Here is a 16408-nt window from a genome sequence, read left to right on the forward strand (position 1 = left end):
ACCACTCGTATTATCCACTGTGCACTGGCCGGCTACCTTGTAACAGGTAGGTGTTTGTGTCACTGCACCAAAAGGCTGTGTGTGATAGCAGCTGCTAGGAAATGTTACTCTCTGCTCATGTATTTTTCAGATTCAGGGTTTGACTGAGAATTACAATTGGAAGCAGCACTGTTTGGTTTCCCGGTTGGGGGAGGGCGGGGACGTTGCTAAAAAAGCCAAACGAAATACATACACTATGTACAGCATCATTTATGAAGGCAAGGGAGATCTCAGCGCACCAACTTTTGATTTAGAAATCTCTGGCTCTTAATTGTTCTGTTAAAAACAACACTTGACCTTTGTGCAGAATCTTTAGGGGGGAAAAAACCCAATCAGTAACCATATCAAACATTAAAAAAAAAGAAGAAGAAGATCAAAGTCAAACTCAAAACATCTCCACAGTACTGATACGTTACAAAACAGAGGTTGGCAATGCTTCTATGTACCCAAAGACACAAGTTCTTTTTTTTCAGTTCATATAATCAATAAATTAGCCAGAATAATGCATTTCCTGTGTAAACATCTGTTAGTCTAACATTTCATTCTGCGATGAAAGAATGTATACAGATTAACCACACGTAGAGCCACGAAAACAACGAAACACGATTCAAAGACAGCTTCAACACTCATCGGGGAAGTAAACCTTTACATTTAACGTGAGCTTTACCTGCCACATGCACCTGATGTGACCTTGGATTTGGGTCCCTTTCTGGTTTTTAAATCTTACTTAGTCCTTCGCTCCAGGAATCTGCGTTAAGTGGACAGACATTTCAACTCCTCCCTGAGTCAAACTCACTTTTTAAAAATCTCTACCTCCCACATTGACCTTGTTTTGCTCTCGTTCAATGTCCGCAATGCTTCAGTCGCACAAAGCTTTGAACCATAGCACAAGAAATGAGTTTAACCCCCCTCCTCCCTCCAAATAGATAAATGGTTGTCTGAAAGCACTTGTCCATGATGTGGCAGACTAAGGTAATAACCGTGCACAATCATGCTCGTACACATTTACGCACGCACCTTTCATCGTGTCGTCTTGATGAGATTGTCCTGATTTAGTCTTCCCTAAATCCTGATATATTCGCCTTCTGTGAGTGTCATTAGTACCATTACTCCTATGCCCTTTCCCCACAGAAACCCCGCAGGGCTGCTCTAATTTATTAAGATGTTTTAATGTCTGCTAAATCTTGGCACACATCAGGCTTTCCGTTCATCAAGTCAGACTGTTAAATAGACCCCTGTGTCCTGCGCTGACACATTTCAGATCTATCCGCTTCTGCCATCTCAGAGCTATTGAAAGATGAAGTGAAGCAGGTCTGAATACCTGAGCTGCGGGGTTTCGCTGAAATACATAAATAAACAATGACAACACGGACCACATAAAAAAAAAAAAACAACCAATACGACTGACAACAAAGGACAAATTCACAGAGTATTAAAAACACAGCTGACCACACATTTAGCCAAATAATGTCTAAGCTGGTGGCTAGATTTCAATTATCAGACTGGCACAATTGGCAGCGCTTTAAACCTCTCGTCCCGACTGCAATGGCTGTGAATATACGCTGACTGGCACTGGCTGTGTGGTCCCAGATGGATGTAGACTGGGGCTGCAACTGATGATTATTTTCGCTATTGATTAACCAGTCAGTTGTATTTCCCATTAATCACTCAGAAAACTGTGAACAATGTATATCCCTCTTACTCAGAGCTCGAGGCAACATCCAAAGATTGCTCATTTTGTTTGTTTCAAAGCTCAAACATATTGGATTTTCTTTTTCATGCCATACATTAAAGACATGAGAGTTCTGGATTGTGATTGGCCACTAGGTGTGTCTTCGTGTCTGGTAACCAGGCATCTGCTTTATTTTAAATTAGCTCATCAGCATTAAACTGGTTTGACAAAATAAGCTTCACCTATGGAGCTTTCAGTCGACATGAGGAGAGAAATACAGCTGAAATCTTCCAAACAAGCAAAGAGACTCCTTAGTTCAGATTATTTGTGTCATTTCTTTAAACTGTATTGCCTTACCTATATAACTCTATCATAGAGATGCTGTACCACCCTTGTGCGTGCATTCACAACAGAACCAGTGCCAGGCTCTGTCAGGAAAGAGCAAATTCAACCATGTCGGAAGCATAAGAATTTGTCTTTGACACCGCAGTGAGGTGTAAAATGCAATAATTGTCCAAGAGAGACTTTGAGTCTTTAACTGAAAGCACTGGTAATGTTTCAGTGTAAAAACCAGGTGTTTAACAAATAAAAAACGCGACAGAGAAGTTCAAACCCAGCTTACTTTCTCACCTCCACACGGCTGGCAAATCAGTGTGAAGTGGGTGTGAAGTGATTGTTGATATTGTCAGTTTAGTCAGATAGAGAAATTTGTTTGTTTCGACTACCTGACGTGCCCCATCTGATGAAGTAAACAAATAAGTAAGCTTCAGAGGTGCTGGCTGTGAATACTGGACAAAGTCAAGCTGACGGTTTGCTAAGCTATGCTTACGCACTGGTCCCATTGTCAATGTGCTAACATGAGAGTGGTATCAGTCTTCTCTTTTAACCAACCGTGGAAATATCAATTTGAATGTGACATTAGACTCAATGACATTTTGCTTTGCTCCGTGCTATCAAAGGTCAGTAACCAGCGGCCTGTACTACAAAGCAGGGGATTTCTATCCAGGTAACTTCAGGTTAACCCTGAGTTTTCTTTACTATGAAGGTGGTTCGCTTTTTATCGCCATAGTAACTCATGCTGTGAAGCTAAAGAAGCTTTTGTTCCATTTTAGCAACCAACAGGTATGAAGTCACCTCCTACTGATTGATGATCAATTCTCCAAAAACAGCATCATGATTCCTGAAACATCCCTCACATCTGTGGATAGCAGGAGGGTCTAAAGGGAAATCTTTGAATTTCTCTGATCAGCATCAGGAATAAATTGAACAACAATTTTATTGTTCTGAAAGCATTAATATGTAATCCTAAAATCCTAAAACAGAGGAGCTACTTGACTATTTTTTATATTTATTCTTAACTCTCAGACCGTTAAACACCACCAGCCCTGCAGCAGAAAGAATAAAACCTAAAACTGTCTTTTAAACATTAATTAAAGGGAATATTCGATTATAATCCATCAGATTCTCCTGTGTTTTAATGATAGAGCTGTGATATCGATAATAATTCAGTAAAGTTACACAGTGGGCATTTTTTCACTCCTGGCTTCAAACAGGCTAAACGCTCACGCTTTCATACAGCGCGTTTAATACTAAACGACTGTACAGCGCTTTTCCTCACGCTGCAGCAGCTGTGTTGGTTTCAGACTGTTTCATTTTTAACCTCTTCATTTTTTCCCATTGCATAGTTTTATCTTCTTTTCTCTGTGATTGGTCAAACGTGCAGATCATTTTGCGAGAACGTGCCGGTCAAACCCTGGGTTGACTTATCAAGTTGATGACCAGCTTACCAAGCGTAAGGATAACTGAATTCTGATATTGGAGAAATACCCGGAGTATGCTGAACTCACTTTGTAGTACAGGGTCCAGGCAAAACCTTTAGCCTAGCGAGATAAAGGAAATACTGCATATTTCAAAAATTAATGTGAAAACAGGAAAGTGAGATTAGAAAATCGATACAAAAGTAACTAGATCACCCTCTAATTTTGATTTCATATAGTGGTTTGTTGGCAGATCATTGCAATCCCATTCAAAGTTGAATACTGTGGAGGGAAATATAATAAAAGGTACACCTTGCTGTGTTTTACATCTTAAACAACAAAGTCTCACATCTGAGAAGCTGAAGCCGGTGAACATTTGTCATTTTCCTTTGATAAATGACTTCAATGACTGCTGTTTAAGTTCGCTGAAGCACTGGTGCTGCAAAAAAACGGAATTACATTGGCAGTTACACACCTCTGCCGGTACTACTGTATACAAGCAAATGTAAAATTTGTGAACGCAGAGCAAAGTCAAATCCATCATTCGGCAGGCTATAACTATAACTAGCGTGAGGCATTAAAATTTTTAGGAGCTTTCATGGTACATTCAGCTCCGCACAATCAAAAGATAAAAGGTAAATGGAGGACAACGGCACTATGAGGTGTTTTATGAGTTTCATCTGGGACACAACCGACTTTTAAAGGATCACGTAAAGATGGAGATGGCTGCAGTATGTTCTGAAACGCTAAGTACCACTAACCAGTGTCTATAAGTGACGCCGATACAAGAATCTCCAAGGCACGGGCACAGGTGAATGAACATGTCCCTACTTTCTGATTTTGGAGAGGAGAACTGAAAACTCAGAAATACAAGGAAACAAACAAACAATCATAAACTTCTCTGCAGGGCTTTCTGCAAGGTTCACTGAGACCTTCGTGATAAGAAAAGTGAGGAATAAAATGTTGAGGAAAGCATGTAGCTATCTTAGCAATAACAACGAGAAGGCTGAAACTACTTTGGCACATGAATGGAAGTAAGGCATCTGTATCATTCTAGAGTCAAAAAAGAGTTGAAATGGAGCATTGTTCCCAACCAGCAAAAATGTCAAAACAGACTTATGTAAGAAAAAAAAAGCAAGCGTTTACTGTTAATTAAGTGTCTGACAGCACACTCTTCTCTTGTGCTGCTGCATACTTGCAAAATAACACTGGGAGAAAAATATGCGGTACCTTAAAAAAATGCAAGAAAAGAAAAAACCTTGACCACTTTCACAAATTAAAGAAAACAAAACAAAACAAGAGCCAATAGTGAATGCTGAAAAACAGAGCAGAGTCTGTTTGTGTCACAACGATGACCTGAATGAGGATATTGCGATGGTGAGGAACAGGGAGAGGGGGGAGATCTCCACACTCCAGGCTCTGGAGCCACGGGCGCTCATACCTGGGAAACAAGAAAAACAAGGTAAAAGCACCGTGGCTGACATCCGTCTGAAACACACATTTCTAACCCAAAGTTTCAATTCTCTGCTCTGTCAGCTGCTGAGAATAACACGCTTAGGTTGTCAAAACATAAAATATGCATGCTGACGTTTCATGGGGTTACTTAAAATGTGGTGCAAACTCATTTGTGTGCTGGCTTTTAAGTGCATGGGTAAAAAATGTATTAGAGGAAGTGAGTGTAAAGGACCCAGAACACTGATGCAGTTTGCTTCAATCGCTGCTTTCTCACTACATAATATACTTGATAAAAATGATTCTGCCAGACAGCGCGTTTCCTGCTCCTCCGGGAATGATGAGCCCATTTAACAAAAAAATCCACGTTGAATTCTACCTCTTTCTGTTTTCAGGGATATGACACAAAAGTTCAACAATCCAAAGTAGCATTTAGGGCAGGGGAACAGCCCCCGCTGGAGTCCCACAGGACACCAATAGCATCTAGCCAAAGCGAGTCTGTGACAGAGATGGATTGTGTTGCATATTTCAGCAAACTATAAGCGCAGAAGAGCGCAGGGGAGGTGGGATGGGGCCTTGAGTAAGGGTGGGTCAGGGGAGGACAAAATGTCCCTGTCAGATTTACAGTGTTAAGTGACTTTATTTACAAAAATGGGCAAAAAAGAAAGAAAAAGGTCCCAGTGAATTCATATGTCAAATTTTGGCATTTGTCTATGTTCCTCTGGAGTATGAGAGCAGCATATTTTAAAGGGAAGGGCACGAGGAAAACTCCAATTATTCTTTCAGCCTTCCGTTTTTGACCATTTAACCACTGCAACTTCACAAAACATGAACACCGAGCTTACTTAGCTGGTGGATTCGTATGGGATCTGATGCCGGCCCTAATCCTCCTTCACTCAGTGTCTGCACAAAGATGATGTACTCCTCATCGTCCTCAGGGAGGGTCAGCTCTGCTGTTGCATTGACCGTTGTGAGTGTGATTACCTCTTTGTGTCGCTGCCTATGGTATGACAGCTGAAAGGGGAACACAAACAAGGTTGCAAATATGTTTTCTAACACCATGACAACTTCAAACGCATAAGCTTCGTGGTTACCCAGTGTACCAAGTTCCCGTGAAAGCAACTGAGAAAGTAAAACTCACTTGATAGCCCAAAACTTCTGATTCTGATTCCATTGCCACCACAGGTTCCCAGTAAACAGACAGCTGAGAGCCCATTAGGTTCCATCCCACATTCATTGGCGGCTGGGAAGGTGCTGCGTGATATAAAAATTATTAACAATTTTATATCACTGCAGAAACATTAGTGTCACATTGGTGTATAATCCCAATTTCAAAAATTTGGGACACTGTAAAATATAAATAAAAACCAATAGTGTATTCACAATAAAACAAGGCAAACATAACAGATAATTAAACTGAGACATTTTAATATTTCATAAAATATAATAGCTCATTTTGAATTTGATGGCAACAACACATCACATCAAAGTTGGGAAAGTAAGTGATATTAAAAAGAAACTACTAAACAGGTTTATGAGCAACAGGTCAGTGACATGACCGGGTATAAAAGGAGCATCTTAAAGAGGCAGAGCTCCTCTAAAGTAAAGATGGACAGAGGTTCATTGATCTGGGAAAAAAGTGTGTCTGCAAATTGTGGAACAATTTCAGAATGATGTTTGTCAAATTGTTAGGACTTTGAAAATCTCATCATCTGCAGTACATCATGCATGATGTCATGAAAGATTCGGGGAATCTGAAGAAATCTCTGTGCGCAAAGGATAAGGACAAAAATCAACGCTGCATGCACGTGATCTTCGTGCCCTCAGGCAACGCTGCACTAAAATCAGGCATGATTTAGTCATGGAAATCACAGCATGGGCTCAGGAACACTTCCAGAAATTGTCTGTGAGCACAGTTTGCTGTGCAGGTTAAAGCTTTATCGTGCAAAGAAGCTGTATGTGAACACGATCCAGAAGCATCTTCCCTGGAAAACTGTTCTGTGGTGAGACAAATTGAAACCCGAAAATCTTTCTGCAAAACACGGACACTACGTCCCCAGATTAAAAAGGAGAGGCATGATCAGTGATGGTATGGAGCTGCGTTTAGTGCCCATCTAGTACAACCGGAAATGAAATATGCGACAAACAAGACCCAGAAGTGTTGAGCACCACGAATCTTATATCAGACAAGAATAGGACAACATCAGTCCAGCAGCTTCTCTCCTCAGCTCACAGACATTTATGGACTGTTGTTAAAAGAAGACAGGATGCTGCTACACAGTAGTAAACATGGCCCTGTTACAACTTTTTTGAGACTTATTTCTGCTGTCAAATTCAAAATGAGCTAATATTTTTTCAGTTTAAACTTTTGAAATGACTTCTATGTTCTGCTTTGTACTAAATATGAGTTTATTGGAATTAGCTAACCATTGCATTCTGCTTTTATTTGCATTTTACACAGTACCCCAACTTGGTGAGATTGAACAAGAAAGATTTTATTTCACTTAAAGGATAACACAACTTTAAAAAGATTGAATTAAATACTATTATTATATGACACTAATCTTTGCCCAGTTTGGAAGTACAAATAAAGTGTGGATAAAAGCAGAATGGAACCAGTTCACTTTAAGGTGATTTGCTTTGCAGCTTCAAAATCATTTTGATGCTACACTGATCTGTTAAATGGCAGGTGGCATCTGTTTAATCCCCACTCCCTGACTACATTGTCCATTTTGGCAGTTAGTAAATTCAGTGAGAGGGTAACACCTCCTGGGAAATGCAAGTTGCCAAGGATAATAAAGGCAAAGCCCTGCAGATTGTGACTACTGAGGACACAAGGCCCTCGTCAGGGGACTGACAGATCAAGGTCCGGTTGCACAGAGTCAAGTGGAAGCAGTGTGCTTGGAAGCAGAAAAGATATAAGCGGGTCAGGCTGATGACTAAGCTAAAGGCTAACAAAACCATGTTGGCTATTCCTTCGGGGGGTTTTTGGAGGCAACTTTTGCTCACAGGGCATTAAATCAGACCTGCTTCAGCTCTTGTACAAAGCAAACTAATGGTGTATAAAACAGCTTTATTCGGGTTAAGCACGCTAATCTGCCTCCTGCTGCTGACTTGAAATTGTCGGCATTGAGATGAAGACTCTGTGTTTGTTACATGAACTGTTGCTAGTCTGTGTTCCAGCACGTCTCTAACCACTGCTCAACAAATCTTCATACTCCGCTTTAAATTGAAACTACTATGTCAAATGTGGTAAATGAGATGACTTAATGTTTTTGAATAATATGCGATCATTATGAACTTAATGTGTTTTTAAAGATTCGCAACAGGGCAACGTTTGCCACTTCATCTCCTTTTAAGAAGACTTTGCAAGCATTTGGGAATAAAGGGAGGCGGCAGTCCTAAGAAAGATATATTTTTTATATTTTTTGCATTAAATAGAAATCAACTGCTCGACAGCTCTGCGCCTCGATTATTTGCTATGTGATAAAATATGCCATCAACCTGGGAGGGACTACATATTAAAATGAGTCTATGTGGCTAAATCTGGAATATTTACATGATGAATTTAAGTGCTCATAGAGAAGTACAAGCTACTCACGCTATGTACGTGGACATGCATTTTTTGCATGCAGTGAAGAACCATGTCTATTTTGAATGCAGTGATACCCGAGGGCCTGCAGAGCATGGTGCTATCCAGACTGGTTTTCAGCCCTCTTCCCCTGCACACAAAGATTTCTCTGGGTTCTCTTAATCTTTTAATATTTTGTCCCGTCGATGATAAAATCCCCAAAGGCTTTACAATTTTACACAGAGTGATAAAACCCTCCCTATCTTTACATCCTCTCTGGGACTTTCCTTTTATATTTTTTTGATCTAACTTTTTTGGCACGTGTTCCTGTGAAAAAGACCATATTTTTTCACAACAATACAATCTCTCAGATTTAGCCTTTTATATTTGCATAGTTATCCTTTACATGCATTCTGTTTTTGTAACGCTGCACTGCGTTACTGGACTTGGATGCAGACACGTTTCAACACATGCTAGATTTCCCCAGCATTATTGGAAAAGCTAAGAATAGACTTCAATTAAACCACTAACTGTTTCCACCTCTGAATTCTAAGCAGTGTAGTCACAAAAATCAAACCCTTGAGCAGCAGTATTGTGTGCCGCAACTTACGTGGCTTTTTTGTGGTGACATTGATTGCAGGGAGGAATGGGCTAGTGCCTGCTGTATTGAAGGCGCTGACTGTTAGGAAATACTGTGTATTTCCTGCCAAGCCACTCACTGTGGCCGAGGTTTGGTTCCAAGGCACTCTAACTTTCCCCATGGTCTCTGGTTTAGTGTCATCTTCCCAGTAAGCCACCTATTTTCAGAAAGAGAGCACGTCATTCGGGATAGAAGGCTTTGGATTGGAGCAAAATGTGTACATCTATTCTTTATGTGCTTTCTAGCCCATGTGGCATAAAAGGATGCTTGCAAATACGCTACATTTGATGTCTTGAAAGAACTGTGGAATTTTAAATAAAAGGCTTTGATTGTATTCTCTGAAGAAAGATCACGGTTTTCTTTTACCTTTCCAGCTGGATATTTGATATCTCACATTACAAATCGTTACAGCTCCTAGAAACGGTTTAAAATGTACATACATTCGAACATAGATGAATGATTAGTCTCCTCGCTGATTAATTAGCATATATTAATTGCCAAAAAAATAATAAAAATATTCAGTGTAAAAGTGTTTTTCCAGCAAACACCAAAAAGAGAAAAGCAGCAAATACTCCCAAGTGTGGAGCAGGGAACTATAAAGCCTCTGTACTTAATGACTGAAACTATTCATTGATATTAAATTGCCAATCAATTCTTTTGGTTGTTGCTTGACTATCTAATTGTTTCAACAATACCTCATGGCTTTGTAATGTGGCAATATTTTTTTCTTTAATGGAAAGCTGCCTGATTAAAAATGGCTTTTAAACAGTTATGCTACAGATCGAGTGCCAGCAAAATGTATTTAAAATAAACGTAAGAGATTTTTGTTATTATCCAAACCATTAGCCTGGAAATAAATGATCCCAAATGAAATCCTTTTTAAGCAGTCATTCACTTTCCCGTCATTATTATTCAGTGTCTAATATCATAGAAGCAGCTCAGATATAAACAGCAACAAAAAAAAAAAAAAGAGTAAAAAAAGAAATCTACTTTTGCAGATGGATTTATGGAAACAACTTTGACTTTATTGAGCAAAAGAATAACAACATCTTTCATTAAAGCTCTTTGATCATCCTGATTATTCCATCAGAGGTATGTGGACGAGGCAATCAGGGTGTCCTAGTTTTTAAAGGTAAGAAGGGATGAAATCAGCAGTTCCTGGTTTGAAGTGTAACAGTTTAATGTTTTACTCAGAGGAAAGTAAAAACACACCACATCTAGACCCGTGTTGCTGCTGTGCTGTGCTCCATGCATTTCCAGTGTAGCATTTCCCAGTGCCGTGACACAAGGCCCGATATTGCTATCATGATATCCCATGAATGACAGCAACATGAAAAGGCATGTGGCCAGGCAATTTTCTTTTGTTCTCTTGAAAACGCTCTGACATGTTTTCCTGTTGTGTTGCCACAAAGAGCTGTATAATTTTGGCAATAACAGTCGGCCAAGTGAAACAGCCATTTCCATGGCGACGCAGAGTTTGGAAGTGATGGTTTTGAGGTACAACAGGGGTTGATGGTGAGCATTTGAATCGTGTTGCTTGTGAGAATGTGTGTGTGATTTCTATTTCCATTTAAAAGAGTAAAATGTACCTCATAGCCCAGAACCCTTTCAGGGATGAAGGAGAGAGCCTGCCAATTCACCTCAATCTCAGAGGCTGAGACACTTCTGGCCCTAACTCCCGCTGGCTTCTCACTTGGCTCTGAAAACAGACAACGGGAGACTGAGCTGTGCCGCCGTCTTCCAAAAGCACAGAAACGAGCAGAACAAATCTCTTCAATTTTTACATTTATAACTGTGCGCATTCTTTTGATCTCTACTCAGATGAATCATCACACACAGGTGCTGCTGGTAAATTGACTAACACTGCACTACACACAGAGACACCCCCCCCACCCCACACCCTTCAGCATACTGAGAGGTAGCACAGATCTAAATGCCAACCAGTTTTTATTGTGGCGCAGCATTTTAATACAGCGGTGATATTTGAAGGCAATCTGCTGGTTCGTACATAAATGTGTTCCCATGATTTTGTACCTCGTCCATATAAAGATATTTCTGCAGATTTATTTTTCTGCGTGTGTTTTTATCTACCGAGCAGTTTTAATCCAATCCGATAAAAAAACAAAAAAATCTACTTTGGGGGCTTTGCTCAGATTCCACTCACGTCCACTCTTTTACCTGTCTCCGCAGAGTAGATGGTGACCACGGGGCTGAAGGGACCCTGTCCTTTGCTGTTGTAAGTGCCAACCTTAACGTGAAACGGAGAGAAGGGCGCGATGCTGTCGTTGCGGTACACGTAGCGCGACGCGCCAGGGGCGGAGGTGGCCACGTGAGTCCAGCTAGCTTCTCCGAAGGCGCGGAAAGCGATGATGTAACCAAAGCTCTCACCATTCTGTAGTTCTTCGGGAACAGGCTGAGAGTGAAACACAAAACTATAGTGATATTAAAACATATACAAACCACTCACGTTCACACCACCGCCGGGCTCACGCAGTCACCACCGTCTCTCATAATGTCAAAAAAAGTGCATGACCCACAAATTGCTTTTGCAACCCACCTGATGAAATAAAAGGAGCAGTAAAAATGCCATTTTAAAAACCTGCGCTCATTACCGAGCATCCGTGCAGCTTTTAAAATGAAAAGTTATTCTGTATATAATGAAATGGGAAATCTCCAATGATGAGATAACACAGAAAGTAATGACTTGTACAATGCCAGCACTGTTATTCTTCCATTCGACTCCTTACTGCTATATTTGAGCATTGTAGATTAGTCTGAACAGTAATTCATCACAGATCCGAGACTCACAAATGAGAATATCTGTCAGATTTACTTCTCTGTTGTATACGCTGCTGCTGCCTTACATGCAAGCAATTTGAGAAATTACAGCGACGACAGACTCCCATTGACCCCAAATTTATGACACCCACAAGCAAAACAGAGCAGGTGCTTTGGTTTAGCGAGGAATATTTAGAACCTCGTTTAAGATGAAAACGACACTGACTCCGGGCACTTTGAATAACAGACTAGAGCATAAGACTGATGATTTACCTCCCACGTGATAACCAGTTCATATCTGCTTCCACCACCTCCACCCACATCACCTGGCACTGCATCTGGAACTACAAAACACAGACCATGATCACATTTCAGTATAAAAACACATATATATAAAGCCGCATAAAGGCAAGTTACAGCACAAAAAGGGAAATCAATACGCTGTACCTGCATCCTCTGTCCTGGTCTTCACGGACACTGGGCTGGGTTCTCCGACACCAACGCTGTTTTTTGCCAGTACCCGAAAGTCATATTCAACCCAGGCATTGAGGTCCACCACGGTGGCTGTCAGTGTGTTCCCATCGATTATCTCCGGGACTAAGAATAAAAGAAAACATTGCAGACGGAAGGTCTTTGCAAGAGCCTACATGTATACAAGTGAGCTACAACTAAAGCAAGAGAACAATTATGCACACATACACTGTTTAAGCAGCGTAGCCTGGTCAATAAAGTGTTGAATGCAAGCTGGTTTTGAGTCATGACTGTAGAAGGTGGCTGGAGGATAGCGGATTTCAAAGGACAAAGGACAGTAAATGGTTTAACTGTCAGCCCTGCTGTGTACAGCGGCGTCTTCCTTGATAGTAACACTGAGGGATCCAATGAAATGCCAATAAAAAACCTACAGCCATTGGCTTGAAACGTGCAATGACATTTGTTCGCTACTTCGGTACAGCACAAACAGCTACAGTGAAAAAGCTGACTCGTTGTGGTGTTCTCAAATGTCCATCTATCCATTCATTCTTTTCGTCTTATCCTTGTCCTTGTCAGGGGTCTGGAGCCTATCTGAGCTACGCTAGGGCGAGAGGCGGGGTACACCCTGGACAGGTCGCCAGCCTGACGCAGCTTCTCAGCAAACAGCTGCCAATGTACACCTCCAGCACATACAGGCCAATGTTAGATATCATAAGTGATTTCTCAGTTGTGTTGATCTCCAGTGTTTTCTCTCCTTTTAGCTTTGCTTTGCTCTCAGCTAATTCCGGAGGGAAACATCTAAGCCTTTTAGATGTGATTTTTTTTCCCCACCGCATTAACCAAGCAGTTGTTTTTTTGTGAAATGCAGCCTTTACACCGTTTTTACTTAAATTACAGGACTGTTTTAGCCATAATGAGATTGGATAAAACCAATAGGAGGGAACCAAAACAGGTGCAGTCCAGAAAACCAGAACAAGCTCTGTAGTGCTCAGAAAGTTCTGTGATCAGCATTTGACTTCGTCAATTCATCATGCCCCTTTTTTGTTACAAACAGTTGCAGGATTGGTAAAAATTTGATTACAGGAATTTTACCGTGAAGCAACTCCTTTCTCATTTAGGTCAAACTTTTCTATATAAAATCTGTACAATATACTTTTAAGTTAAACTCAATTGTCTCAAAAAAGCCTCACACATGCAACGATCCCCTATGAGCAAGCACTAGTTGACAGTGGGAAGGAAGAACTCCCTTTTAACAGGAAGAAACCTCCAGCCGACCCAGGCGCAGGAAGGGCCGGCCATCTGCCATGACTGGTAAAAATCTGCCTTTATGCTCACCCCAGCTGATTTATTGTTATTATAACTGTTATTATTTATACTGTTTATTATTATAAGCCTTACCCTTTTTAAGTAAACTAATAAAAACAACTGCAGTATATGCATTCAACCTTTTCTAGACACCTGGACCCAGATCATTAAGAATACAGAAAAAGCCTGGTATTTGCCTTTTTCATATAAACTCACATTTATAAGAGACAAATAAAAAATGACAGCATGTGCACCTATGTTTAAGTTTTCCCACATAAGTACAATGTAAAATGTTTCATTTAATGGATTAATGAAATTTACTTGATTGCAATGCATTGAGTTTATACCTTAATGATTAATTACTTGAATGAATAAACCTTTCGTTTTGTGCATCTCAGTTGCATTTTAATCAAAATTATTGCTTCATGTTTACTGAGGGTGAAGAACATTTTTTGAGTGTTACATTTTGAAAACCTTAGGAAAAAGCTGCAGCTGTGCGTAATGACTGTCTGTCTTTCTCCAAACTCCTCTTGCCTCTGGTCCTTTTCGTTCTTTGTTTATTTTCTGCTAGAGTCCTTTTACTCTGAACTTAACAGAGTTGATAGCTTCAGTTCTTTTTTCCCATTCAGTGGGTTTGATTCTGTTTGTATTTCCAAAGCTGAGGGTACCAAATAAAACATATTCCCTTTTCTCCACTTCTCAGATGAGTGTCTCAGTTTCACATTCAGTGAAATTGCTTGTTTGCTGTTTTGTTTCTTTGCTATGTCCAATAACTTCTGGTGGAAATGGCAATTTTATATGCAAATGATGTTTTCATCCATTCATGGCTGTGGATGGGAGTAGAAATTAGGCTTGTGTAGATGCTTCAGGACCAAGCTGTGACAAAAACAGACTTGACTTGAAAAGATGAAAAGGACGCTGGTGTTGACTTAGCATGAGTACACAGAAGGTCATCGAAGTGGCTAAAATGAAAAAGTAATAATGAAAAAAAATATGGAGCCACCAAAATAAGCCTCATCTCTTTATATTTTTCCTAAGTAGCCAGATTTTCTTGTCATTTTTAAAGTGGCCTTGAAGAACAGCTCCCCAGGATTTCAAAGTTCTCCACTGGACACTGGCAGATTTTTCACTCTTTTTTTAGTTCAGACCTTGCACCTGACCATATATATGTTTTTTTGTTTGTTAAGACACTTATCACTAGCATAAAAAGCCAGACAACTTGGAAATTTTTTATCGTTAGATAGTTTGTTAACAACAGACTGTCATAAGAACACATAATTTGTTCTCATTTCTTTAGTTGAATCTCCAAAAAATGCCAAAGATAACAGTTTGACAGGCATCAAATCATATTTTTTGCAGCAACAAGGTGATTCCCAAAGTGCTATTAGCTGAAAACTTGGCATATCTCAATGTGGTGTGCAGAGTGTCTTTAAAAGGACAAGTGGAAGACAGAAAAAGTGACAGGCCTAAGAAACTATCTACAGCAGACGAACAGTATCTGAAAATCATGCCCTTAAGAAATAGGAAAAAAATCCACCAGCTGATAGACCTGAGAGATGCATCCTGCCCTCCAGCTGATCCATCTGATTAGTCCAGATGATTTTGTTTTGTACCAGTAAATAGTTGGTTTTCAAACACATGAAGGTCTCTGTGTGGTGTTTGCAAGTCTTATTTCTAGAGAAAGAACTAGTGACCTAAGTGACTGTGTGATAGTAATAGTATAATAGTAATTGTTTAAAATATTATTTGCAGGTATTTGATTCATTGAGATATTATTCTTACTGTATCTCTTATATTTCTACTGTTCAGCACTTTGGTCAGCCTTGTGTGTTTTTAAAGTGCTATATAAATAAACTATGATGATGATGATGATGATGATGATGATGATATCAGGTTGCAGCAAAGCTGGTGCCAATCCCTGCACAGATCACTGGTACATCAACAACAGTTCACACTCTTACGTGATCTAATACTTATTTGTCTTTCCTGAACAAGTTTGCTCTTAAACTTAACTCCATTCTTGGAGTGTGAATCTTAACCCCTTAGCAGTCGGACGTACCGCCCACGGTACGTCCGACTCCTAACCCTTTTAGGCAAAATTTGTAGGACTGCTAAGGGGTTTTAATCTGCATCTGCTCAGCTCTGTTGAGAATCATTAAAGCAGTGGTTGGGACTTCTAGTCAGTAAATCAATCAATCAGTTAAAACAGATTATTATGGACTTCAAAATCTTATATGGGTTTCTTATGTACCTATTTTCAGTGATATCAACTTTAACAGCAGGAAACTAACCAGGTATATAATTCTTCCTTTCTCTATATTTGACAACAGCATAATAAAACTGGAAATTTTGTTTTTGGTGTGCCACCCCAATATTTTTAATGGCTCCTATATGGCCACTCCTATGAAAAAATTCTGGAGGCGTCCCTACAGGTCTTATTGAGACTCTGCAGGTCCAAATTTGACATTTTAGGTTCAAATTGTCATCGATGGGTAAGAAGGAGATCAACAGTGAGTGTCTATAGCCATCTGCAAAACACAGCAGAGGCTCTGTCACGGTTTGGGGCTTTATTTTAGCCAGTGGTGTTGTCAATCTTGTCAAAAATTAATTGAATTATGAACAGAGAAAAGTAAAATTTTGAGTCACCATGTAATACCACTTGGAAAGCTGATTGGCTTTTTGCAGTTGCCATTGCAGGAAAAATCATACCTGGATTGAAAAAC

At 40.0% G+C, this 16408-nt stretch overlaps 1 protein-coding gene across 1 annotated transcript in view; it reads right to left on the reverse strand.

The window, feature by feature from the left end:
- Positions 1 to 279: 279 nt before the first annotated feature.
- The window catches only part of LOC120743843 (contactin-3-like), a 43819-nt gene continuing 27690 nt past the window's right edge, over positions 280 to 16408 (reverse strand). Inside the window, exons 16-23 of the mRNA XM_040047765.1 lie at positions 12357 to 12506; positions 12183 to 12253; positions 11310 to 11544; positions 10721 to 10830; positions 9102 to 9288; positions 6062 to 6174; positions 5766 to 5934; positions 280 to 4909 (exon numbers count right to left, since the gene is read on the reverse strand). Of these exons, the coding sequence (XP_039903699.1) occupies positions 4812 to 4909; positions 5766 to 5934; positions 6062 to 6174; positions 9102 to 9288; positions 10721 to 10830; positions 11310 to 11544; positions 12183 to 12253; positions 12357 to 12506 (1133 nt within the window). The 3' untranslated portion in view covers positions 280 to 4811. The remainder of the gene's footprint in view (positions 4910 to 5765; positions 5935 to 6061; positions 6175 to 9101; positions 9289 to 10720; positions 10831 to 11309; positions 11545 to 12182; positions 12254 to 12356; positions 12507 to 16408) is intronic.

The sequence above is a fragment of the Simochromis diagramma genome, unplaced genomic scaffold, assembly GCF_900408965.1.
Source record: "Simochromis diagramma unplaced genomic scaffold, fSimDia1.1 OVJJ01000387.1, whole genome shotgun sequence".
Lineage (NCBI taxonomy): Eukaryota > Metazoa > Chordata > Actinopteri > Cichliformes > Cichlidae > Simochromis > Simochromis diagramma.